Below are 27,781 nucleotides of genomic sequence, written 5' to 3'. Positions count from 1 at the left end.
TCTGTCAGACAGCTTTTCAGACATGCTTCCTCAAGCCTGTAGCATCAGTTGGGGTTGTTGTGGCCCAAGTGCAGGACTATGTTACTAATATTCAGATTTTCAAGGGCGGTCATAAGAGATAATTTTTGTAGCACTGCAGTGACAAATGTATGTTGCACTAGAGTATCCCGTATGACTTGACCTTGTCACTTCAAGTTGTGCATGGAATTATTTTAAGAAGCTTTGCCACACCTACAGAATAGATGTTTAGTATCTGTCACTTAGCACAGCAGCTCCAGTTTTACAGGAACAAAGTAACCAAATTGTTTAACAATTTTTGCACTTGAAGTACTTCTTTATCCTTTGAACTATTTGATCAGGCAGAATATTTTGCCACTACAATGGATAGAAATAATAACCACAGGAATTTCTTCTAGTGCCTAAACAAGTCCCAAGAATCATAGGGAATTCTGGCCATAATTTTCCTGGGCTTCCGTGCATGCTAATTTTGTTTTTGCAAGGGAAAGAACTGTCCCTAGGCATTTTATGCAACATCCAAAAGAGAGTCTTTGTGAAGAGTCTTTGTAAAGCTTTGTGCAGAAAATCTTAATGCAGAATAATTGTTCCATTTCTTTCCGGGACTTGCATTTTGTAGGTGACTACAGTTGTCCTTTTTGCGAATACTGTGATGAAGTAGCCTCATTGTTTTCCTTTCCAGTTCTGAGCAGTGTGCAGTTATCTATATGGACCACCCCAAAATCAGAAACCTTAGATTTTCAGTTTATTGTAGTGGAAGGAAAACTTCATGGCAATTTCAATATGTGCTGCTTGTTTCTATGCCATTGTGGAGGTTAGAAGGGTAAGGATAGCCTCATTAAATCTGTTTCAGTTTTGCCTGCTTTACATTGAAATATGATAACTAGGCCCAAAAGTGTCTAAGAAAAAATATTGTTAGTTTTTTCTCTAGGTTTTGTCAAGTTTAGACTTTTCTCATCACATAAGAGAGTAATGTAAGTTGTAGTCAAAGGAAAGTGCTAAATAAACTTACATTCATAAGAAAATATACAAAAACAACCAAGCTAATGAAGATACTTGATAGGACATCAGAACAACATCAAACTGTAGGACAAATGGTTTGACTGTACAGGATACCAAGAGGAGGAGAAGGGCCAGCCTTAGAGGCTATCAGACAAAAGAAAGCTTTGCACTCCATCATGGAGCAGTATTTTGGTGTTAACATGAGAAGACTGTGAAGTAGGTAGAGTAAAAGACAAAATGAAGCAAGAGAGAAAGCACAAAGAAAGTGGGGTGTAACACTGATTCCACAAAGCCCTGTCTCCTCTATTTAATAATAAGCCTATGTTTATGCCTATCCCTTCCCAGGTAAACAACCAAGAGCAAAGCTATAAAGTGGGTAATGGCAGTATTAAGAAATCTTACCATGAGCTATCCTTTTGTTATTTAGGTCCTATTCTTGATGACCACCCCCAGATTTCTGTCAACAGGGATGTGATGCTTTAGTGGAATGACATACTCAAAGGATAATTTAAGAGGTGTTGCCTTTGGAGGTTATGCTGTCCCTTCTTTTTCCTCAAACGATGGTGTTTCTAAAACTATTACAAATCACAATGTCAGAAATCATCCTGTGTTGCATGTAGCTTTTGTCAGAAAAATTAAAGAGAGAGTTTCACTTCACAGTTGGAGCAGCTTAAATAACTGAAAACATTAATTTAAAGATAAGTAGATCATAAGCATTGAAGGCTTATGAGTAGAGTCAAGGGACATGCAAACATGAATTATATGGTTGTGAGCAATTACTACAGGCCACCAAACTGGGAAGAAGCTGTCAATGAGGCCTTCTACAGGCAGGTGGAGGTAGCCTGAATATCAAGTTTTCTGATACTTATGGGTGACTTCAGTCACTCTGATACCAGTTGGAAAGACTACAGAGCCAAGCAAAAACAGACAAGGAACAATGAATACAAACTTGAATGTAGAAAGTTTCACATCAATATGAGGAGAAGCTTATTTGCAGTGAGAGTGTCAGGGCACTGGAACAGGCTGCCTAGGGGGTTGTGGAGTCTTCTTCTCCGGAGGCTTTAAAAACCTGCCTTTATACATTCCTGTGCAGGCTACCCTAAGTGATCCTGCTTTTGGCAAGGGCTGGGGGGGGAGGAGGTTGGACTCAATGATCTCTGGAGGTCTCTTCCAACCGCTACCATTCTGTGATTCTGTGATCTTGTATGCTGACTTAGGAGGCTGCATATTTTGCACTTGCATTTATCTGCCTAATATTTCTATTTGCATCTGCTCTTAAGTGCTTAATAATAACATCCTGAAAACATCTGTCCTGTAAACAGACTTTCTGATTTGTCAGGATACCACAAACATCTCAGATTTAGGGTTTCGTGTGTCCTTTATTCTAACCCAAAAGTTACTGCTAGGAAGGAATTTTAAGTATTACAGAACGTGCATATTGCTTCTATACTCAGGGAGAACTTTGTTTTTACTTCTCTGTGTAATTTTTATATCTCTGGGTTTTTTTTTTCCTTCCATTTGTCTAGATGTTAAGTGATGCTTTTCACAGTAGCAGCAACACCTCTGTTGAGACTTACTGTGATTCAGTGATGGTTTGGAGGAGCTCTAAAACTGTATCAAAGATTTTTATAAAAGACCATACTTAGCAAATTTTGAATGGATGGACTCACAGTGGGGTCAGTTTATTGACTCTGTGTTCTCTTTCACCATCTCATATGCAAACTTAAACACAACTTAAAAGGCACCTTTTGACTGAACACTTAGTCTTAATAACTGAAAAGGAGCAGCTTTGGGGATGACTTAGTTTTGTTTAATCTTCTGGATTCTGTCTTTAGTGTTCATGTTTCGGACTTTCGTACTGCAGAACTGAGAAGGCTCAAACAATGCATTTAATTTTGGGATAGATACTTAATATACATATATATAAAACCAGCCCGATTTTTCACACAGCCAAAACATTCCAGGAGTTTAAGTGCTGCAAGAAAAGTGTTCATGCAAGAACATTTATGAAGGTGCTGTAAGAGTTCCCCATACTCCCTAAGGCAACATGATACTAAAAGCCCTTGCAGAGGTCTGGGTACAAAGTCAATGAGATGTAAATGTCTCGGCACCTTTACAGTGTTTGGAACACAGTGACTACAAGCTGAGACTGGTAAGCACATTGTCCTGAAAGTAGTCCCACTGAAAAATTCTTCTGAATCAGGAGCAGAGAAGAAAACTGCTCACGGTGATGTTTCAGGGAAAAAACAAACAATGAGGAGAGCAATGCAGTTGTATTCTCCATCCATCAAGGTGAACTTAACTCTGTTTCTGTGTACATAGATTTAGAAACATTACTAAAATGTGCAATAATGGCCCATTGATATTGATGCAGGGCAGGAACTGAAGAAGGTTTTTAAGTGTGCATCCTTATTTTTTGTTAATACAGAAGGTGGCATTTCTGAGAATGAGAAAATCTCTGGCCATGGTATAGTCAGAAAGTATGACCTGATGCAGGAATTAGTAAGTGAAGTTCCATGCCCTGCGTATTGAACATCACTGTACCATAGTATCAGTCTGTACTGGCCAAATGGAGTGTAACAGCCATCTTGTCCTCCATACTTCTTTTTTCTGTCTTGTTCTTTTTACCCTCATCATAGCATGTTTGTTGTAGAAGTTTTTTAATGCAGTCTGTAATATCTTTTCATTGATTGCCACTGTATTTTCCAGCACAGCTCCATGTTGAATCTGATTTATAGGCTGCAGAGGAGTAATTTGTTAAGCCTTAAATGTAATAGATGAACCTCCATGATCTCAGGGCATGCACAAATAACTGCTTTCCTAAAGAATACATTGTCTACTCTCACAACTATTTAGTTAATTTTGCAGAAATCTACCTCTGAGGTTCAGTGAATCTATGTGTATTTGCAGGTGAAGGCACAGGACATTGGAACTGTGGACATACAACAACACACCAGTTTTCCCATGTTTCCATTTCTCATGCAGTAGCCTGCTGTGGTGCACCAACAGTACACACTGTACTAGTCTTAAAAATCAAATGTTTTGCTCATCATTTTGTCTTTGTTCTGGTGGATCTGTGTGATTCAAGCAGAGAAAATAAAGTACTTAATCTTTCAGACCATCAGTTTTATCTCATTACGGTTTCTAGCAATGAACTCCTTGTTGTGGAATTTTTTTGAGTTTATGGCCATTGTTCTTAGATCTGTTTCAGCTCCATGGCCCTGTTAAGCTGTGGCTGCCAGCAGAACCACAACTGCTGCTGTGCTTCTCTCTGAGATTGGAGAAAATGAAAATGCACGTTACCTTGAGCATGTGAACACTAGAGCCTCATGTGTCGTCTGTTGCAGGTGGAGTTCTCCAGTGTGCTCATAACAAATTTCAATATGTTAGACCATATTTCCAGAACATTCAAATTTCTGTAACAACACTCCAGAATAAGTTGGCAGGCTGGCACATTGACTTTTTAGTATTTTAGGACATGCTGAAATGCTAAGTGTGAGAGGATATAAGAGACTGGCATTGACACCATCCTCAGTATTTTAGGAATCAAAAATATGAACAAGTCCTTGTTAGTAGTTATAAGGAAATAAGAAATCTATTTTCTCTATGATTTATTTGAGTTTCTGTTCCATGGAAGAGTCAGCTAGAGCAGATACTCTTCAAAATGCAAAAGCAAAACTTTTTGGAAGGTCTGTCCTTGCCTTCCAGCACACTGACAGAGATCTGCTCATGTCCATATAGCAGAGCGAGAGGCCTGTAGTAGTTTGTGGCTTCCCATCTAGTTTCTTGGTAGTCCATTTTTCCAGTAGTGCATAGCTGCCTTCACTTCAGATGCAGGTATTTAATGTGTCTTGGGCAGCACTGTCTGACATGCAGATGCTCTGCATCTTCCACAATTCATTGTTGTTCAGAGCCTGATCACACAGAACCACATAAGAGGTGGCAACTAACCTCTGTGCTACTGTGTGCCTCCCCTTTATGGTGACTTAAGGACAACTGCTGAGACGGGTAGTTTTAGGTGTCCAGATAGAAAAAAAGGTCTTTTCCAACCAAAATGATTCTGTGATAAAGCTGGCAGCTCTCTGTCAGGTTTTATGCACCATTTTTGTCTGTTCTTCAGTGTCTTATCTTTCAAGCCATATAAGTTACAGCATGACTGTATACTTGGCCATCAGCTTAAAGGTGATTAATGTTATATGCCATATGAGCAGTGGCAGAGATAGTGTGAACTTAAGTTAAACCTATAGATAAAGATGGTAAAACATTTAACATGAAGATGAATGAATTACAGAATCACAGAATTAACCAAGTTGAAAGAGACCTCTAGGATCATTAAGTCCATCCTAACCCTTCTAATTAACTAAACCATGGCACTAAGTGCCTCATCCAGCCTCCTTTTAAACACCTCCATGGATGGTGACTCCACCTTTTCCCCAGGCAGCCCATTCCAATGGGCAATCACTCTTTCAGAGAAGAATTTTTTCCTAATATCCAGCCTAAACCTGCTATAGCAGAGTTTGTGGCTGTGTCCTCTTGTTCTGTCACTGGGTGCCTGGAAGAAGAGATCAACCCCCACCTGGCTACAACCTCCTTTCATGTTTGCTTCTCAAGATAACTAATGTTAAGCATACAGATAAATCAGTCCCTTCAGGAAAAAAAAAGAAAATAAAAGTGTATGTTTATCTCAATTACTGGGTAAATCACTCTTGCTAGTATAGGCACACTTAGTCTTACTGTAGGTTTCTCAAGCTGTCCTAAAACAGCAAAACGCTGTGTGTAAATTACACATTCAGTTACATTGTCACTGCATAGTGAAAGCAAGCTGGGGATATGAATATTATTTGAGTTTCAGCTCCTAAGTTGAAAGGCAGAAGTGTAGATGGTAACTGTAGTGCACCAGAGGTGTGGAGTGAGGGTGCATACTGTTTTTTTTCCTATATAAGTATTCTACTAATTTGTATGGAAGGCAGACACTCTAAAGAAATACTTTATGATTTGATGTTTTAATTTCTTTAAGCTTTTCATGTATGGAAATAAAAGGTTAATTAATGTTTTCTTGTTCTTCTTGTGAAGAAAGTAAAAGCTAAAATAATTTTGGCTTTATTTTCCATTCAGGAGGCATTAAATATAGTAATAGAAAATGTTTGCAGGTAATTTTCAAGACTCAAGAAGAAATCATGCAGATGCACCTACTGCATTATAAAAATGTTGTTCATATAATGGTTAAAACAATTGTTGATAAGACGATGTTGCTTAGGACTAGTGAGGCCTGAGGTGTTTCTTCTAAACATACTATTTGAGGCTGTCAAAATTTTTTGATATTCTGAGCTCTGGTGAGTGGGAACAGGATGGTGAATACTGAGTTGGGTGGGATTCAGAGTATTAATACAGTTAAAGAAAAATATTACTGTAGTGAAATAACAGTGTCTTGCTTTCTCAGCCAAATTCAGTAATCAACTTATTTATGGCTAATTGTGTTATAAAATATTCCTTTTATTTGCTCTCTGTAAAAATTTCTGGTCTCATAGTGCATTGAATTTGTTATTGTCTTGTTTTAATTCAAATTTTACACTAATACATCAGTCTTTCAAAAGTAGATGCTCAAGGTCAAGTTTATGAAGCTTTTGTGATTGTTCCTGTAGTTGGCTTTTGCTAGTGACATTGAAGTTGTATGCTGCTTATTTTCCTGATGCTGTAAAAGAAGTGGGTTACTCTTGCTGATTGATTTTCCAGAGTAATTCTCAAGGAAAGTTTTTTTTCCTTTTTTATAAGAGAATGGTGGTGAATGGTGCCACATTGAGTTGGCAGCCAGTCATTAGTGGTCTCCCCCAAGGATCAGTGCTGGGCCCAGTCCTGTTCAATATCTTTAGCAATGATCTGGACAAGGGGATTGAGTCCAGCATCAATAAGTTTGCAGATGACACCAAGCTAGGAGCAGGTGTGGATCTGCTGGAGGGTAGGAGAGCCCTGCAGAGGGACCTTGACAGGCTGGATAGGTGGGCAGAGGCCAATGGGGTGTGATTTAACAAGGCCAAGTGCAGGGTTCTACACTTTGGCCACAACAACCCCAAGCAGCTCTACAGGCTGGGAACAGCGTGGCTGGAGAGCAGCCAGACAGAAAGGGAACTGAGGGTACTGGTAGATAGTAGCTGAAGATGAGCCAGCAGTGTGCCCAGGTGGGCAGCAGAGCCAATGGCATCCTGGCCTGCATCAGGAACAGTGTGGCCAGTAGGACAAGGGAGGTTATTCTTGCCCTGTACTCAGCACTGGTCAGGCCACACCTGGAGTCCTGTGTCCAGTTCTGGGCCCCTCAGTTCAAGAGAGATGTTGAGGTGCTGAAATGTGCCCAGAGAAGGGCAACAAGGCTGGTGAGGGGCCTGTGTCATGGTTTTTTAAAGATAGCGACAGAAATTAAACTCGCAAAGGAAATTGGAGAAAAAATACAGAATTATATCTGGGACAGAGACACAGAGAGAGACATTACAAAGCAATTACCACATCCCTGGCAAACCCTCTGGAATTTTCCCCCATCCCAAAGAACTAAATCTAAATCTCCACAGTGCTCCAGTCCTGCCCCACCACCACCACCAGTGCCTCTGCCATCCAAAGAGGCCTAAACAAGCCTCTGGAGGCCTACTGCTTGCATGTTCTTCCTGATAAAGTGGCTCCCGACACACACGCAGGGCAGGAGGAGGAGGAAAGGAGAACGAGCTGACCTTATTGTGAGTTTATAAAGTGATAGCAGAATTATGGGGTTGAATAACACTCTTCCAGTCCCCAGAAGATTTTTTAACCCTATAGTCTCAACCTGGGACAGCCTGGAACACAAGCCCTATGAGGAGAGGCTGAGGGAGCTGGGGTTGTTTAGCCTGGAGAAGAGGAGGCTCAGGGCTGACCTCATTGCTGTCTACAACTACCTGAAGGGAGGCTGTAGCCAGGTGGGGGTTGGTGTCTTCTGCCAGGCAACCAGCAACAGAACAAGGGGACACAGTCTCAAGTTGTGCTGGGGGAAGTATAGGCTGGATGCTAGGAGGAAGTTCTTGACAGAGAGAGTGATTGGCATTGGAATGGGCTGCCCAGGGAGGTGGTGGAGTTGCCATTCTTGGAGGTGTTCAGGAAAAGCCTGGATGAGGCACTTAGTGCCATGGTCTAGTTGACTGGACAGGGCTGGGGGATAGGTTGGAGTGGATGATCTTGGAGGTCTCTTCCAAGCTGGCTGATTCTATGATTCAATGAAATGAATAGCATAGCTTCTTTGATTTCCAGATGTCAAATGGAGCCCTAGGCATCTGAAGAGGCAGTTCCTATCTGTTTGTCACATGTTGGAAGACTCGCTTTAACCATTAGTAGCTCTTTCATTTGGTCAGTAGTAGGTTTTGAGTGCCTTGTGAATCCAAGATTCATTGGCCTTTGCATTAACAGTAGAAATAGTCTTATGGGGACATATGTAATGCATATGTAATCAAAATATTCAAACCTTGAATTCTTGCTTTGAAATTCCACTGGAATCAAAACCCATCAGTTGACAGCTTTTATACAGGCTTCACAGTCTGGGTGTGTGCATGTGTGCGTGTTTGCACACGTGGGTTTGTGTACATGCGAGAGTGCCTGCTGATGTGTCTTAACATCTCTTGGAAAATGCTGTGATCTGCCAGCACCAAGTCCTGTGTACTCACTTCTAGAATTATTTCAAATGGTTTTCCATTCATGAATTAAATATGTTACTGCAAAATGCAGGAGAACTTTCAGATGGACTTTTCCTCTCTGGTCTGTGGTTGTGCTGTGTCTTCTGCTGCCTTCTGGCACCACGAGTCTTCTCTTCCTTCCAGCACAATGGCTTCAAATGCAACTGCCTGGATTAATTGGTTTTCAATTGATGAAACACACTTCTCTGCAAAACAATAGAAGGAGAGTGTCCTTAACTCTGGGAATGCTGCCAAAAACCTAGAATGCTATATAAAATTAGACAGACAACACTGCTGTCTCTGGCTTGGCTATGAAACGAAAGCAGTCACCACTGCTTTTGATACTGAACCTGATGCTACCACTGCATACCAGGCATGTGCATCCCTCAGAGAGAAGCTGGAGATCCTGTGTTTGAGCATCAGTTAGTGTATACATGCACCTCTTTGTTTAAGGCAGTTCTGAGAGAACGAAGAAAGCAAAATTTTGGATGTCTGGGGAGTTTCTCAGTTTAGCAAAAGCATGGATCTGCAGCAGCTGAAGATAGGATAGTTCAGGTTGCAGTTATAGACTCCTAAAAAAGTGAATCTGGCTTAGCTCTCTGATGTGTGAGAGAGCTAAGTGTGCTGGGAGGGGTTGCTTGACTTTTTTTTTTTCCCAGCTGATGGGTTCATTAAATTTTATAACCCTCAAATTGCTGTAAAAACAGAGTAGTGAAAAGCATTCTTGTGTTACTCTCTTGATCCGATGTTATAAAGAAGCAAAAATAGTTAAATACATTAAAAAAATTTTCCTTGTCAGCCTGAAGAATTCTCTCCCATGGTGCTGAACTTTATTCCAAGCTGTGCTGTTGTAAATCAAGATTAACTCAAGCAAAGGCAGGCACCAGGATTCTGTTCTTGGGAGTTTTGAGTTCTTAGGGTTTTTTTGTATCAGAATTTCAATCCTTTGCTAAAAATCCTTGCATGCTGCTACACAGTAGTCTGTCCATGTCTCACAAAAGAGCTAGTTCTTGGTGGAAAGGAAAATAGCTTTTAAAAACTTCTAAATCGCCACTCCAAGCAATTGTTTGTATACACTGAGGCTATTTGCATACACATAAAAAATTTCTACATTAGTACAGATATCAAGGGGACAGACAATAACTTGTATTAGAAGGCACAAGGGCTGTGATCTGAGACATAAGAACTGCCTAAATGTTTATACTGGTGGCCAACTGGAAAGGATTTCATCACAGTCTTCACCTGAAGAACTGACATTTATTTTCTAATATTAACCTTTCAACTGCACGCACTTATTAATATCATGACCTACATTTGGGCAGATATGAGACCTCTGTTTTTTTAGCTACACTTTTAGCTAAGTGTTGGAACATCTGTGTCTTGCGGACAGGGGGCTGTTTTGTCTGATTCTGAGAGCTAGGTCTCTCAAGACTATGCTACTTGCTGCTTCTGATACTGTTTCATGTTGCTACATCAGTAGGCCCAAGAGGGGGCCCTAGAACAGCACATTTCTTCCAGTGTCTTTGAAATTAATGGAGAACCAGAATATTTGTTTCTTTAATATGTCAGAGATTAATAACAAAAAAGCCATGGGGGCCAATAGCACACTCAGCATGGAAGGCTAGAACTGTGTCATGATGCTGAAATTGTTAGGCCATGGTAAGTATTGTAGGCTATTAACCAACCTCTGCCAGGTGTAAAGTTTTTCTGTTGGTACCTTGGCCAGGCTCCAGTGTTTCTACATACTTTTTCCATGTGCTTAATGATTAGGTTAATAAAGTGTCTTTTCCCTTCCTAAGCTGTTACACTGTCAGATGGCTGCTTTATTTTCTGTCCCAGAAGAGGGTTTTTTTTGACCCGTACTATAATTTTTGCTAAAGATGGAGCTCTAAATGATTCTGATTTGTCTCCAAGCTTGTTTCAGACTCTCTCTCTCTTTTTCTCTCTCTCTCTTTATATATATATATATATATATATATAAAATAAGCCATATGAAATTGCTCATATACAGTGCTCCAGCAAATCTCATTTTATTGCTGTGGTGAAGATGGATCTTCAGGACAGATGAATTACGATGGTACACAACCATGACTCTGCAGGTTTTTATAGCATTCTCTTTTTTCATTGTCTTCAAGGCCTGCAGATCTGTTCTAATGAGTTTATCAACTCCAATTGTTGTCTGGGCTAAAAGTAGCCTTGCTTAGTACAGGTGGCAAGAGTGTTCTGCTGTCTATCAATCCACTGTTTTTCTTCTGTTCCTCTGCAGAAGCAGAAGTAGTAAACAACCAGGAAGGAAATCAGATTGTGGTCAGCAGCAGCTGTTTAAAATCCAAGGGATCTGGATTATGCAGTTCAAGGAGTTAGGTCCCTTTGTCCTCTGATTTTGGGAGTCATTTCAGGTGTTTTGCGTACTTAGATATTTTGCAGTATTCACATTGCAAGACACCTGGTGAAAGTTTTGATTAGATGGACCTAATTAGTGCCATCACCTATTTCTTGATACACAGCATCATGGAGAGCTGTTGTGGATGTTCAGGTAATGCAAGGCCTCGAATAAATTTTTCTTCTGTACCCTGTTGTATTTAGAGTTCTGTCTTGGACAGCACATGAGGACAAGTCTGACAGAGGGCCTGCTAGTGTATTCAGTCAAGAGTGACACTGATAGAGGCAGTCCTGCTTCAAAAGAGAAAGAGGTACCATTTTGAATAGAAAGCTGTATAGTCTTAAGAGTGTTTTACTTTTTTCTGCTCACTGTGCTGTGAGAGCAGAAAGGGGAGAAGTGGGCACATGGTAATCTAGTTTATCCGTAGTATTTTGCAGCTGTATGCTTATATATGTGGGAAATTAAGTCCACCAAAACTGACATTATTTTCACTGGCACTTGAGACGGACACCTCCTGACATCCACACTGAGCTGAGATAACATTAAACATCTGCTTGGACCAAGACAGGTGGTTCTGTAGCAAGGCTTCCAGCACTAGCTGAGCGCATCTTTTGCAAATTTTTGTACTTGGGGTAAAAGGAGCAAAACACAGAGACAGGAGGGGAGGAAGAGTTTGATTCTGGTGCCTTCTCCAAACTGTCAGTTTCAGGTAGCACTGTTTCCTTGCTCCTTATAAAACTGGAAGAAAAATCTGAGGTTGCTGTGTTTGTCGCCTGTGTTTGTCGTAGTGTAGTGTCAGTCTTTTTCCAGTGGAGAGGGGAGTCTCTCTTTTTTCTCACATAGGTATTTTTACAAAAGAATGGATTATGACTGTGGCCTGTAAAAGGCTTTCCAAATATGCTGCAAAATTTCTGTGCACAACTGCCAGAGGGCAGACCAGCTTGCCTTAAGTAAAGCAAGACCTCAAACCACACAAATCAGAAAATCCAAAATGCTCACGTCTGGCATCTCAGATGATGTAACTGTGCACTCATTTCCAATGCATATTACAGGCAGGAACATGGGCCGCTCAAGAACTACAGATTACACTACAGGGAAAAAGTCTGGATTGTTCTCTCTGGTAACTCAGTATGAGTTTTTGGGACCGTGTGCTTTCTGACTTTGGCCTGTAGATAGTGACAACAATGACAACTGTATCACGACTCTTCTTCTGTTTCCTCTCCCTGTTCAACTGACCTACTTCAAGGGAGACCTCAGTGTGATACACAATGAGATAAGAAGATTCAAGATTATTGTATATCAATTGAGATAGGTATTTTGCCTTTAGTTACACTTTTATCCCCACCTATTCTAGATTCTTTAACTTTTAGTCTCCACCTTTTCTTACCAATTTTTTTGCATCCTAAGGAGGCCAAGTTTTGTATCAGCAAGGGTTAAATTGGGGTCTTCATTATGGCATTAAAACATCTGTGTATTAAACCATCAGAGAATTAACTTCCTGGTAATCAGTGCATAAGGTGATCAGCATACTTGCCAGACTTTTGAACAGGTAGTGGTTGTAATGCTTCTTTTGAGGGCTGAAGAGTGTCTTGACACTGCAGCTGTCATACATGTGGAATACTCAAAGAAATAAGACAACATATCAGTGGCATGCCTCACTTTGTTAGCTAATTTGGGACACTGTCAGTTTGTAAAACAGCTTTGCAGGAAGGATAGAGAAGTCAGAGAATTCTCATGCATTGGTGTGATGAGTCTGTGACAGCAGCAATTTTTCACTGTTGAAAGAGTAAATGAAACACTGATAGCTTTGCAGAATGGAAGAAAACCCATATTGGCAAGTGAAACTACACGACTTGTCTGAAAACTTAATGCACTTGAGGAGCAATGGGAACACTGCAGGTTTATTATGCCTCCTAGGCTGTTATGATTTGGTACTTTTTTTTTGTTTATTTGGTTTGGGTTTGGGTTTTTTTGTTTGTTTAGTTAGGCAGGGGTTTTAGGGTGTTGGTTTGTTTGTTTGTTTCCTGTGTGTCCTGAGATTGACTGCCTAGTGCATTTAAAATATTGTCAAATGGAAGTCTTCTCTCACAGCAGAAGGACTGCTGTAGCCTTTGCACTTACTGCCTGTAACTGTTATTTTCTGCAAGGGCTGCACAGAAATTAAGGGATTTTTTTTTAACTTCATTTATTCAGCGTATTATAGTCAGTGAATATGGTTTCTTCATTGCAGTAACATTCTTCATCAACAATCACATGTCAGCCCTTGGAATATGAAACTAACTGTTCTGCATTTGGGGACATGCCTCTTCTGGATCAGAAAATACAGTGCTTTCAGTAATTCAGTTCATTGAACCAGCTTGCAGCACCAAGTACCAGTTATTCCCCTTCTCCCTTTCTTAAGACTTAAAATTTTCTTGGGTATATTTTTAAAATTCTGGTTTGGGTAGCTTATATAGAAAAATAAAAGACAGGTTGCTGTATTCATTCCTGAATTTAGTCATGCTCTGGTGGCTGAAATGTGATGCTCCTGTATAATAAGCAGCTAACTGGGGTTTCTGTTATGCTTTTTGATAAATTGAGTTTATTTTGCCTTTGGAAATAACAACAAACATTTGTTACAATCCAGGTGTTTGGGTAGTTGCATGGAGTTTTGATTAAAATGTTGCCAAGACATCTGTATGTATTATGAGTGGAACATCTTCCTTATGAGGAAAAGCTGAGGGAGCTGGGTCTCTTTAGCTTGGAGAGGAAACTGAGATGTGACCTCATTCGTGTTTATAAAGATGCGAAGGGTAAGTGTCAGGAGGACAGAGCCAAGCTCTTCACAATGATAGGGCAAGGGGCAGTGGGTGCAAGCTGGAGCATAGAAGGTTCCATGAGAACATGAGGAAAAACTTTTTACTCTAAGGGTAACAAAACACTGGAATGGGCTGGCCAGAGAGGTTGTACAGTCTCCTTCTCTGGACATATTCAAAACCTGCCTGAACATGCTCCTATGTCACCTACTTTAGGTGATCCTGTCCTGACAGGAGGCTTGGATGAGATGATCTTTCAAAGTCCCCTCCAACTGCTAACCTTTGTGGTTCTGTGATGATTTCTGTAGTTTAGCAATGTCTCAGATCATGACTGGAGCATGTAGGCCTTCTATGACGTCCAATATTAGCTTTAGCATTGAGATGGATACATGTGACAACTAAAAGCAAACCACTAAAGTCATTGGGCTTTGATAGGTTTGTTCATGTATAGTGAGTAAGAAAGACTGCACTATGTTTCTAAAGCTACTTTAAATTATACCAAAAGGATTTGCCTCTGGTAGGAACCTAGTACAGAAACCCTTTCCCACATCATCTCTTACTCAACAATGGTGAATAGATGCTCCATTCCCAGAACCATTCCAGGTCAGGTTGTCTGGGACTCTGAGCAACCTGCTGTAGCTGCAGATGTCCCTGCTGAGAGCAACAGGGTTGGACTAGACCGAGAAAGATCCCTTCTGACACAAACCATTACATGATTCCATGAATGGCAAATGTAGAGGCATTGAAGATGCACTAAGCAGGGCTTCTCTCCTTTTTGCTATGCTTCCCCACTCACAAACTTAACAGACACGGCAGTGGTCACATACACAATGGATATTGCCTGGTACCTCTTTAACCAAGGAGTCTGAAATAAGGTGGATGGCTCTGTTGGTGGGACCGAGACTGGTTGCAGGCACAGCTCAGAATTTGAGTAATCTGTAATAAAAAAGTATATTTTCAGCATGGAAATTCTCACTCCAGATCTTCAGTGAAATTAGGCAATTTGTCCTTTAATTCATCACCCATACGTGTCCTCAGCACAATGTAATAGGAGACTGAACTTTGCCAGATAGAGAACTCGCAACAGTGTTAATCTAATAATTCTATCTTCTTTCTGTAAATAATCTTACTTTTAGGGAGTATGGAACTGGTTAGCTGTGTGGTTTCTTTGGTGGGTTTTTCTTGTGGGTTTGGGTTGTTTTTTTAGGCAGTAACTATAGTTAGGTGGTTCAAATCTGACTAAATAGTGAACTATAACCAGAAAATCAAGAGATGTGCAATGGAGCAAAGTAGCAGTAGTCTTTTGAGCATGGCATTAAAGTCATATCTGAGACACAATTGTAGATGAGCTCTTCAAGTTTTTGGGAGCACCTCACTAGTACACAACGCCAGTCAAGATCAGTCTTTAATGAAGGGCAGTTGTGAAGGAATTATTTGTTTCACACTGTAGAAGCATGCGTGTTTACTTGAAAATATTGCTTTTGGTGCTGCTTTGGAGTCTCCAGCTGCAAAGTAGTATGACATCTAAGGTATTATGGGGGAGATGTCCCTGTGTCTCTTAAAGAGTTTTTCTCTTAGAAGAGCAATCACATTGGTACATGTAACTGAGAGGAAGGTGAAAGTAAAAGGGTGTATGTTTCAGTCAGTTATTTTAAACTCATTACAAAATTCAGTGCTGTGGAATCCCACCCTTGAATAAGATGAGCAGGAGAGTGTTTATGACTCCTAGGACAAACTATGTATGTATCAGTATGGGGAATATCCATTTGAAGGTGTAAAGGCATTGATTATAATGGGACAATGTGCACTACAGGGAAAACCACATTTCTGGATGTTACAGTACTGGATGTTCCTCCATTAAATTATTCAGGGAAAAAGAGTCAGTACCTGCCAGCCTTGATCCAATAAAGTTGCCTAAGTATTTGGTTATCTCTGGTGCTAATAATCAGTCAAATGTATGCATTAAGTGGTCTTCTAGATTGGAAAGGAGACTTAGGAATTCACAACAAAATTTGCAGTTACAAACTCATGCTTTGCTCCAGAGCTATTGTCTGTGAAGGATTACAGGATGCTTATGACAAACCCTGCTTTTTCTATTCATAGGTGTTCCCTTCCCAAAGAACTTCCTTCAGGTGTGCAAGAAGATACTCTGCCGGCTTTTTCGAGTGTTTGTCCATGTCTACATCCATCACTTTGACCGTATCATGCTCATGGGGGCAGAGGCCCACATCAATACCTGTTACAAGCATTTCTATTACTTTGTGACAGAGCTCAACCTTGTAGACCGCAGAGAACTGGAGCCTTTGGTAAGTGTGGGGTCCGGGGCGGGGGCGGGGGGTAGTTGCAATCTGAGTTTGGGGTGAAATGCAATAAGGCCAATTCAAAAGTTATTAAATAATTCATTATTATATACAAAATAATTTCCCCAAACTTATTTACAGCTATCCACACAAGTTCTTGGATGTGGTTAGCAGAACTATTTTACAGAATGTCTCTATACAATGGAATTTTTGTAAGGTTTTAGAAATGTCCTTGATGGAGAGTCTGTTGGCTTCATTCACTGCTTCTGAGGTTAATTAAAATCCTTTAGCAACTTGAGTAAAGAATTCAGAATACTCACTAGTCCTCAGTCTTAATGTCTGTGGCCCAAAACATATGCAGGAAAACATTCAGTAGAAGTCCTGTGGTGAATTCCACGTGGGCTGCGATGTGGAATCGGCTGCTGGCTGAGGTGGCAGATGAACAGTAGATGAGCGAGGAAAGAACGAGCATGCAAGCACCTTATTCACCTGTTTACCCCCTTTTATAGGACAATGGCTGAGGCTAATGGTCTCATCGACCACCCTATCACCCAATCACCTTTGGCAATCACCCAAATATGCGCAAACAAGGAAGAACCCACAGGCTGTTCTCCTCCAAAAATGGGGGGCACACATGCCTTGCACACGACGGGGGCGCGGGCCTTATGAAAGCCCTCTTATGCAACCGGATTAAACCAGACTAGGTTGTCTGGGTTTCTTTTGTCCTATGTTCCTATGTCCTATGTCCTATGTCCAGCCGCCTCTGGCTGCAAGACAGACAGGCAGGTAAACATGACTGGAAAAGACAGGGCATGCTCAAGCCCATTTTGTGACCCTTAGGACTCTCCACCATGGGTAAAACTAGGAAATTTTCCTCTTCCCTTTACTGAGCCTTTCCCATACTTGTTACAGTGAGTTTCCTCTGGGAACGAGGTCCATGGCTGAACATGGGCCTCTGTCCATAGACTTGTTCCATCTGCTGCACTCTTTGTGTCATGCTGAGCAGTCTCAGTAGGAAGATGAAAGTGCAGTGTGTTTTGTGTGGAAAAATACAAGATGCGAAATACTTCATTTGAAAATAGAAGCTAATTTCACTTCTGCTTCTTCCTGTACTTCTTGTACATTTAAATACTTTACTGTCTTTTTTCACTGGTCAGTAACACTACAGTACTCAAGGCAGTGACTTGAATGCATTTGAAGGGAACAGTGGTCTGTGTAAAGGTGATTTTTTTTTCAAAATATTAAAGTGGGTGTTTGTGAAGGTACTGGATGTGTTAAATTCAGAGCACTCGATCTAGGTGAGACAGATGAGGTGAGGCAGAGGTTGAGACAGTTAGCAGTGTGACAAAACCAGATACTTCCTTTTGGACTAAAATAGATCAAAACTAAAATAATTGTTTCCAAGAGCAAGGCTCCACAAATGGAAACACCTTTGCTGTTGTTTGCAAATGCAAATGAAATAAAAATGTAAGCAGGGAAGGGAAAACAAGGTGCTGTTCAGAAAGCAGATTATGCACAAAGCCTTTCTGTGAGCAGTTATCCAACTTAAAAAGGGATCAGGACAGTATTCTTCATGAGTCAGAGTTTGAAAAATACTTTCTTGAACATCTTACTGATGAAGTGGTAGAACCACTGGGATATTTTTCCCTGTCAGAATCACAGAATGACTGAGGTTGGCTGACACCTATCGATATTAGGTAGTCCAAATCCCTGCTTAGAGCAATGTCAGCTTGACAAGGCTGGCAGGAAGCAGGTCAAGTTGTCAGTTGTTCCACATGAATGGAGTTGTATAACATAGTTGGCATGAAACAGTTCTGAAGTTGTGGCAGAGTGATGTTTGTCTTTGTTTCTGCAGTAGCTGGAGCTGGTGCACATGTGGTACATGTATATGCTTATGATGGTTGAAGGAGAGCATCTGAAGTCAGACAAATGGACGCTCTTGTTTTCAGCAGTTCACAAGGCCCCCTGAAAGACACTGCATACGGCATATATTGATAACCTGCAATGTATCTATGGTTTCTTTCTAGATAGGAAAACTTCACATGCCATCTGTATGTGTCCTGAGGAAGTCCTGCAAAAGACAACTTACCTGACAGACTAGTGATCCTAGGTTAATTGTAGCCATTAAATGTTGAGGATGTGTCACAAACAAGACATAAGGTAGGATATCTCAGAGATAGGAAGAGGTAATCTTAAGGCTGCCACAAGATCCTTGCTTGCTTTGGAATACAGAAAGCACAGAAATGATGTAATGTTTCTAATAGTGGTTAGCAATATTCCTACAATAAGGAGACAAACAAAGGACTGGGTCCAGAGTGGCACAGGAGGTGGCCCAAGTCCATTAGCAGAACAGTCTAGGAATGTGCTTCAGGTGATGTGCATTCCTCTTGCACCCTAGCATCACAGAATTGTAGAATGCATTGAGTTGGAAGGGACTTTTAAAGGTCATCTAATCCAACCCCCCTGCAGTTAGTGGGGACACTGCCAACTACATCAGAGTGCTCAGAGCCCTATCAAACTTTCTTACGCCTGGGCATTGAGAGCTCTCATGCTTTAAGGAACGTGTCCTTAAAGACCTGCCATCTCTATTCTGCCCCTCTGTTCCTGAAGACTTTCCCCAGGGATCTTACTGACTAAATCCTTGAAAAGCTGGAAGTTTGCTTTCCTAAACTGAAGGTCCTGACTATATTCCTTGTCTGACTGATATCCCTTAGGACAGTGAACTCCACCAGTGTGTGGTCACTGGAGCCCAGACTGCCTTTAGTCTTGACATCCCTGATGAGCTCACCTGCACTGGTGGCCATCAGATTCAGTAGTGCATCCCCTCAGGTAAGGCTGTATATTTCCTGTCTTGAGAAGTCATCATTGAGGTGCTCCTGGAGTTTCTTGGATCATCTACAGCTTGATGTGCTACTTTTCCAGCAAAAGTCAGGGTCATTGAAGTTCCCCAGCAAGATGACAGCTTGTGAGCATGATGCCTCCAGTAGCTGGGGCAAGTAGGCTTCATCAATGGACTCTCCTTGATCAGGCAGCCTGCAGTAGGCACCAACCACAAGGTTCCCCTTATTGTGTCAGTCTCTAATTTCTGTGCCTAAGCTTTTGAATTGCCCTTGACTTTTCTTCAGGGACAGCTCTTCACAACTTGTCCATTTCTTAATATAGAGGGCAACATCTCCTCCCTTGCTTCCTCTCCTGTCCCTTCTGAACAGCTTGTAACCACTGACTACTCCAGTCATAGGATTTGTCCCCTCAAGTTTCAGTTATGTTGTAGCCTTTCCAGCAGCACAGTAGCTTCTACTTTCCTCTGTTGCCCATGCTGTGTGCATTCATGTAGAGGCCCTTCAGCTGGGCTGTCAGCTGTGCCACCTTCTTAGGGAAATACCTCTGTATTTACTTACAGTGTTTCACTGATGTCTTCCTGGTGGCTCCTATTGCCTCAGGTGCCCCTGGCTCATCTCTGTAAGACTTTGACTGTGCTGCAGTGTTCCCAGCATGCCTCAGGACAGTAGGTTGAAGTGCCTTACTAGTGCCGTGATCCTCTAACCCTAACGGGTCATCCCACAGCTTGTCACAGAGAAGCCTGTTGTTATTATCCCACTTCCCCTTCACCTCTAGTTTAAAGCCCTGTCAATCAGCCTTGCAACCTTTTGAGCAAACACCAGCCTCCCCCCATTGAGAAAGATGTCTCCTGTTTTAAGCCAGCAGGCCTGGTATTGAGTAGGCCATCCCACTGTCTAAACAACCAGAACTGTGGCAGTGACACCAGCCACAGAGCCATGTATCTCCCTGGACTGGATCCATCTGTTCCTTCCGATGTCACTGGCTCTACCTGAAAGCAAACAGGAGAAAAATAACCTGTGCCTCAGATTCCCTCACCATGCCAACTCTCTGAAGTCTGCTTTTGGATTGCAGGTCATGCTTTCTCTCCATCTACACAGAAGATCAGTAACATGTAAAAGTCTGAGGACCGTATCGAGTGAAGAACTTTCCTAGTGATGTCCTTAACCCGCGATCCAGGGAGACAGCATACTTTCTTACAAGAAGGGTCTACCCAGCATATTGGACCCTCTGTTCTTCTCAGAAGGGAGTCTCCTGCAACTTAGCACTTCTTTTCGTCCTTGTGAATGTGGTCCTGTGATCCAGGCTGTTGGCCTTTTTGACTGTGAAGACACCTCTAGTATGGATCACCCATCATCCATATCAGCATTTATCTGGGCTTTCGCAGCCAGAGTCTCATACCTGTTTTTCAGAGGCACCTGGGTAGGTAAAGTGGATAAGAAAGGAGTTCATCTGCTGCTGTGGCAATAAATTTGCTTCCCTTCACTCTTTCAAATTAAGCTTCTGCCTTTGGTCTGAAAGAGGCAGGATACAGGGACCTCTTGATCCATCCTGCTCTCTGATGGGTATCCACTTTTCTGTTCAAGGAGGCCAATACCCATCTCCACCAGTCTAGCTCTTGTTCATCCTCCCTTCTGCTCCTTAGCTTTTCTACCACCTCTTTCAGGCCTGCCACCAGGCTGAGCAGGTGGTCCAGCTGTTCACAATGCATGCGGCAGTTCTTGTAACTGCCACTGGTTACAAGTAAAAGATTCTGGCACTTCCTGGTGCCTGTGACCTGGACAGCTCCTCCTTGGTTCCTGCATCCACTGTGGTAGCTATTGAGAGCATGACCTTGTGCTGGGCAGAAACCATGGCTGAGCTTCTTCCATGAGGGTGATGACCACCAACAGAACTTGCCTGTTGAGCTGGTAGAGCTTCCATTCCTTCCTGTGTGCTCTTTCCCACGCCTTGCTACATATGCTGGCTGACACCATGTACTGTTAACCCACACAAGATCTGCCTCTTGGCTGCTGGACAGAACAGTCTTACCCCGAACCCTTCACAAAATTATCCTTAGGCTCATCATTGCATGTGATATTATTAACTTTGCTGGGATACAAGGCTTCCCAGAAAAAGGTTTCACCTCCATTGGGGAGGCACCATGTCAGCTAACTGACAAAGCTCTACCTGCTTCCATCTTCCTGTTCTTGAATCAGGTGGGAATCAGCAATGTGGAAATGCAAAAAAAAAAAAATAATCATATGTCTGTATTTTTGTCTTTGTCTGACAGAGGGAATGGGAGGAGCTGCCAAACAAAAGGAGACATTATAAATAATCTTGAATTTTAGTGCTGTAGTTGAGAGCAACGTGTGCTCTGGCTAGATTCACCATGACAGGAAATGAGCCCACATTATCTCCCTTAATTAGAAAATGGACCAAGATTTGATTGTATAAACAGATTGCTACATGCTTTAATAGACAGAAAGGCAACTGATTTATCAACACAGCTTCAAGAAGGGGGAATAATTGAGGAAGCAGGCAGTATATTAATAGTAATATTAGCCTGAAGGATTTACAGTATTTGTTTTAGAAAGATTCTATTGGCTTTTTGCAGCCCAGTGCAGAAGTCATAAAGTCAAAAGAGGCAGTTCTGGGCCCATCAATTCAAGAGAGATGTTGAGGTGCTGGAATGTGTCCAGAGAAGGGCGACAAAACTGTGTGAGGCCTGGAGCACAGACCCTATGAGGAGAGGCTGAGGGAGCTGGGGATGTTTGGCCTGGAGAAGAGCAGGCTCAGGGGTGACCTCATTGCTGTATGCAATTACCTGAAGGGAGGCTGTAGCCAGGTGGGGGTTGGTCTCTTCTCCCAGGCAACCAGCAACAGAACAAGGGGACACAGTCTCAAGTTGTGCTGGGGGAGGTCTAGGCTGGATGTTAGGAGGGAGTTCTTCATAGAGAGAGTGATTGGCATTGGAATGGGCTGCCCAGGGAGGTGGTGGAGTTGCCATTCTTGGAGGTGTTCAAGAAAAGCCTGGATGAGGCACTTAGTGCCATAGTCTAGTTGACTGGATAGGGCTGAGTGATAGGTTGGACTGGATGATCTTGGAGGTCTCTTGCAACCTGGTTGATTCTATGATGATTCTATGAAATGAGCTAGACAGTGTTCCTCCTCCCATTCAGGAGTTGGTGAACTTGTCTTTTCTGCAGTCAAAGAGGGAGCTATAGTTTAAAATTATAAGTATCTTTTTTCCCCCATCCTCATTACTATTTTATTTTGACAGACCACCGAGTCTTACCTAGAGCTGTATTATGTGGGGACATAAAGGGAAACTGGCATAGTCACTGACCCATCAGGTGGTCCTGAGGAAAAAACTTTGTGTCCAATTGGTTAATTTGAAGGGAAAGAAGAAATCTAAAAGCGTATCTGCCCTTTCCTGTAGCTAAGAGGCAGACAAAGCAGTCTGCACAGTAAGACTCTCCTGAGATTTTTAAGGCATGCCTCCATGGGGTGACTATCAGGAAATAATCTCAGGTTTGAATTCTAGGATGTGGCATCTGCTTTGTGATGGCTCCCTGTGACTGGCTTTGTTTCCCACCACCAATAGTTCACCTTCTGAGCCTCTTCCCCTGGCCAAAGCTGGCTAGTGGAGTGGTGCCTATTATCTCCATCCTACCCTCATCTTTTATAGGTGACTGCAGGGATGGGGTATTTTAAACGCTTCATATAAATGTGCTTTTTCAGTGGCAATCTTAATGCAGCTGCCTCAGCACAGAAACATAGTATTCAAATTGTAGGCCCTCTACTTCATTCCTGTGTTCCCTTCTCTCTAACAGTGGATGATATAGTATATAGGACTACAGAAATATGCCAGAGTACTCTGTAAGCACATGGTCAACAAATCAGGGTTGGTTTGGGGAATTTTACTTGATTTATTAACAATTAACAAACCTTTTCATTATAATTCTGGGTATTGAGAAAAAGAAAGAGGCAATTAAACAAGACACTTGGTGAAGAAACACCTCTTTTCCCCAGGCTCTAACTCAGTAAAAATCTTTTCTAACCACCTTCCAAATTTGCTGCCTGGTAGACTTTAATCCTAATCTCTTTGGTGAGGGACAATGCAAGAGATCAGTGATGTGTGTACTGTTTTATGCTTCTTGTTTTCCTCCACTTCACCAGGAGTTTATGGTAGGAAACAGTCTCTCTGCAGTGTCCCTGCTCTGGTGTGAATTGCCTAGTCCCTTCAGGAGTGTGCCTGCTTTGGCACAGGGCAGGTCCTTCCAAGAGTATGTCTGCAATTACATCCCAAATAGTGCCACCAGCCACTTGTCCTCTCCTGCTGCTTTCTTAAATGTATGAGCAGAGCCACCATGTGCTTTTCTTACTGGTTGAAGTTTTGGTACACAGTGATTTATTTGCAGCAGTCTCAGGGGCAACTGGAAGTAGCTGTACATGGCACACAGCAGTTCATGGCCTCCCTGCTACAAAAACTTGCATCCTTTACAAGCTGAGTCATAATGCAGTCTGTTGGTTAAAGCCTTGCTTTCTGTTTTCTGTTATGGGTTTCTTACCTCTGAGGAACAGCTCTCTTCATGAGCTTTCCCATATAGAATACAAGAATATTTAGCATTTGACAGAAGTATTTATTGTAAGCTTGAATTTGCCAGTGTTTGCAAAGTGTATGACATGAACTTAAGAGTTGTAATAAGAGCAGAGCTTGCTCCTACTTCAACTTCCTCTATCCAGCAGCAAGGTTGATCCCTGACATACACAAATGGAATAGGAAGACCAAAATTTCCTGTCTTTCTTAACTTGGTGTTCACTGCTTACCTTTGCTGTTGCTTTAGGACTTTGACTGGTGAAAATGAGAAGTGTGGAAGCACTGTGCCTTCATGCTTCCTAGCTCTGTTCATTTCACATGGAACTGGCAGTATGCTAGCCTGGACTCTGAAACAGAGATCCAGACACGTTTTCCCCTTGTCTTCAGGACTGCTTCATAGAATGCTTCATCTCAGTTAAAGTGGTCTCAACATCTACAACCAAGTGCTCCATCCCTGCTTGCAAGAAGTGTAGCTCTCTGGTTAAGATATAACTTGAGACCTGGTTTTAATATACTTTGGTGGGAGAGGCCATTAATGACTGTTGTGGTTTTTTTTAACTTTAAAAAAAATACAAGCTGCTGAATGTAAGGCAGCAAACAAATGGTTTTTATTTATTCAGCTCAGGACAGCCTGAATCATGGTGTGGTCAGCAGGAGCAGGGAGGTCATTCTGCCCCTGTACTCTGCACTGGTTAGACCACACCTTGAGTACTGTGTTCAGTTCTGGGACCCCCGGTTTAGGAGGGACATTGAGATGCTTGAGCATGTCCAGAGAAGGGCGACGAGGCTGGTGAGAGGCCTTGAGCACAAGCCCTACGAGGAGAGGCTGAGGGAGCTGGGATTGTTCAGCCTGGAGAAGAGGAGGCTCAGGGGTGACCTTATTGCTGTCTACAACTACCTGAGGGGTGGTTGTGGCCAGGAGGAGGTTGCTGTCTTCTCTCAGGTGGCCAGCACCAGAACGAGAGGACACAGCCTCAGGCTGTGCCAGGGGAGATTTAGGCTCGAGGTGAGGAGAAAGTTCTTCACTGAGAGAGTGATTGGACACTGGAATGGGCTGCCCGGGGAGGTGGTGGAGTCACCGTCCCTGGAGCTGTTCAAGGCAAGATTGGACATGGCACTTGGTGCTATGGTCTAGCCTTGAGCTCTGTGGTAAAGGGTTGGACTTGATGATCTGTGAGGTCTCTTCCAACCCTGATAATACTGTGTGATACTGTGATCATAATTCTGATTTTCCCTAAAAGAGAGTTGAGTACCTTCTCTGACAAGCATCACTTTTCATTGCTTCCATTCGCAGAAAAGAAAGGCTAAGCAGCAGGATTAGAGCACTACTACAGGTGTGTCAGGCCTCCCTTAAAGGATTTTGTCATTTGACAGTGCCTCCAACTAATGTGGCAGCATCAGGTCACAGAAGAAGTTTCTCTGGTATTTCAAAGAAAATAAATTCCTCCTTCATTCCTCAGTGGAATAGGACAGTGTGTCTTTTTTAGCAGTAGCTGGTGACCACCGTCAGGTGCCTGGTTTGACATGCTGACTACAGAGCCTATTTACTGCTGCACTGCATCCTCATAGAACTTGAGGATCAGTGTAGCTGCAGCAACATGTCTAGAAAGGGTTGGGGAAGAAAAAAACAAATTCTGAAAAGCAGTAAAGTTAATACCATAGAGGCATTAAACCACAAATTGGTGTTGGTTCATCCCCACCCTGCCCAGCAGGAAGCTGCCTGTCAGAGGGAGAGGCAAAGGCAACAGCATCCATACTTAAGTCATTTAAGAGCCTTCTGATCAGAGGCCTTAGAGCTTTGTGTCCAAATCTCAGTGCAAAGCATTTAGCTGGGTAAGTTAGCCCAACTTCTCAGCAGTGACCTGTGTGAATTGCAGTATCATGTTTTGTTTTTAAAGACCTTTATGTTTTAGCTTGCCTGCTGTGACACTGTGCCTTGTGATTGTCAGAGTTAACTGAAAAAAAACCAACCACCAAACACCTGAAAACATGGTGAGATTTATGTGTCAAATCTGGAGGTCTGAACGTGGTGTAATTTGCTTAAAGGACCAAGGCTCCCAAGATGCTTTGTTTTCCCTTTTTTTTTTTTTTTGTTAAACTTGTGGGAGTTGTGAATCTAGCTCTTTTTTTCTCAGCAACTGAGTATCACTCACTAACACACCCTTAACTTATATCTCTAAAGAGGAGAGGTAATGCAAAAAAAAAAATCTGGCATTTTGGCTATATAACTATATCCAAGGTCACAGAAGGTCTGAGAATGTGTGCAAGGCTTGCTCTGAAACTCCTGTTCTTAAAAAAAAATGAGATGGCAAAGGCAAATATATTTCATCTTTCTGTGGTCACCCAGTTACAGAGCTGTGGGAAGGTCAGACATTCATATTGTGTCAGTGAGCAGTGGGAAGTGATGTGCAAAGAGGACCGTGCTGAGTAGGAAGCAGTGATTTGTGTGGTTTCAAGTACTCTGTTTTCTCTCCCACCTGCTAGAAATTGTCAGATGCATGAATCTGTTTGCAGAGATACCAGTATATGCCATTTGGTAATTTTTTTCTTTTTAGCCAAGGTAATATTCTCTTACAGGGCACTGTTTGTTCTCTTTCAGAAAAATCCAAAAGTATGTTAAAAAACAGTCAGGATCCCAGCAGATTCCTACATAACTTTGGAAACTTGATGGCTGCAAAATTTCTGAGGACAGGGGTAAAAGGCAGCAGAATGTGGCATTCTGCTATGCACATTTTCCAGAAGGCTTTCTTTTTATATGTCACATCCTGTGAACACACTGAGCTTTCTTTTCAGAAGTCCATTTTTTATAAACATTTTGTTAATGAAAACATAAACAATAGCACTTGAATGGGAAAAAAATAGAGAAGGATATTATTTACATGTGCTGTTTTGATAACTTAAAATGTTGGTCCATTTAAATGCAGAGACAACAGTGGTAGCAAGTGGATAGCACTCTGTGCCCTCATCCAGATCATTGATGAATATATTGAACAGAACTGATCCCAGTACTGATCCTTGTGGGACCTCAGTAGTCACAAGTCTCCAACTAGACTCCATCCCTCTGACCACAACTCTGGCTTCTTTCCTTCAACCAGTTCTCAATCCACCTCACTACTTGATCATCCAGACCACACTGCCTCAGTTTCGCCAGAAGGATGTTGTAGGAAGGACATTGAATTGTTGGAGTGAGTCCAGAGGAGGGCCACAAAGATGATCAGAGGGCTGGAGCACGTCTCCTATGAGGACAGGCTGCAAGTGTTGGGGCTCTTCAGCCTGGAGAAGAGAAAGCTGGCCTTCCAGTGTCTGAAGGGGGCCTACAGGAGGGCTTGTAATGATAGGATGAGGGATAATGGGTTTAAAGTGGAAGAGGGGAGATTTAAACTAGATGTTAGGAAGAAGTTCTTTCCAGTGAGGGTAGTGAAACACTGGCACAGGTTGCCCAGGGAGGTTGTGGATGCTCCCTCCCTGGATGTGTTCAAGGCTAGGTTAGATTAGGCCTTGAGCAACTTGCTCTAGTGGGAGGTCTCCCTGCATATGGCAGGGGGTTGGAACTAGATGATCTTTCAGGTCCCTTCCAACCTAACCATTCTAAGATTCTGTAGTTCCCTGCTCTTCACAGGCACAGAGGTGAGGCTGACAAGTTGGCAGTTCTCAAGGTCCTCTTCTCTATCCTTTTTAAAAATGAGCACAATATTTCCCCTTTTTCCAGTCACCAGGAACCTCAGGTCTGAGAAGTGAGTCACATATGAGTCTCTTTACTTGAACTAGGAGACAGGAGCTTCCAGCAGCTGAGTATCTGCTCTGGCAAGGAGCTCTTTTAGGATCTGGAATGACCTTGACTTTCTTCACTCCTTTCTCTGCTGGCCAAATGAGGTGGCAACCTGTGTGAAGTGAAAGCTGAAGGTATCCTTGCTGTTGGTGAAGGCTTAGGCTTGAGGAGTTCCCTCTGCACCTGCCGAATAGTGTGGCCTCAGTGTTTACCTATGGCTTAGATGCTCCTGCCCATTGTGGGTGCATCCCTGAGACCATTCCCAGTAGTAAGGTTCCCCTGGGTGATGTCCAACAGCAGAACAGAAGTGTGGGAAGCTGGGTAGAGGTAGAGACTTGAGACAGAGTGAGGGCATTGGGTCTGTACAAAGGCAGCTTCCCTCCTGCCTATCCTGCCCTTGGCATCTGCTGTG

The 27,781-nt window shown here is 42.4% G+C and overlaps 1 protein-coding gene across 1 annotated transcript in view; it reads left to right on the top strand.

The window, feature by feature from the left end:
- The window catches only part of MOB3B (MOB kinase activator 3B), a 105,268-nt gene that overhangs the window by 64,059 nt on the left and 13,428 nt on the right, over nt 1-27,781 (top strand). The window contains exon 3 of the mRNA XM_064139982.1: nt 15,984-16,186. Within this exon, the coding sequence (XP_063996052.1) occupies nt 15,984-16,186 (203 nt within the window). The remainder of the gene's footprint in view (nt 1-15,983; nt 16,187-27,781) is intronic.

Source organism: Pogoniulus pusillus, chromosome Z (genome assembly GCF_015220805.1).
Source record: "Pogoniulus pusillus isolate bPogPus1 chromosome Z, bPogPus1.pri, whole genome shotgun sequence".
NCBI classification, from domain to species: Eukaryota; Metazoa; Chordata; class Aves; order Piciformes; family Lybiidae; genus Pogoniulus; species Pogoniulus pusillus.
Note: the sequence above shows the minus strand (reverse complement) of the source record. Positions and strands in the feature narration are given on the sequence as shown.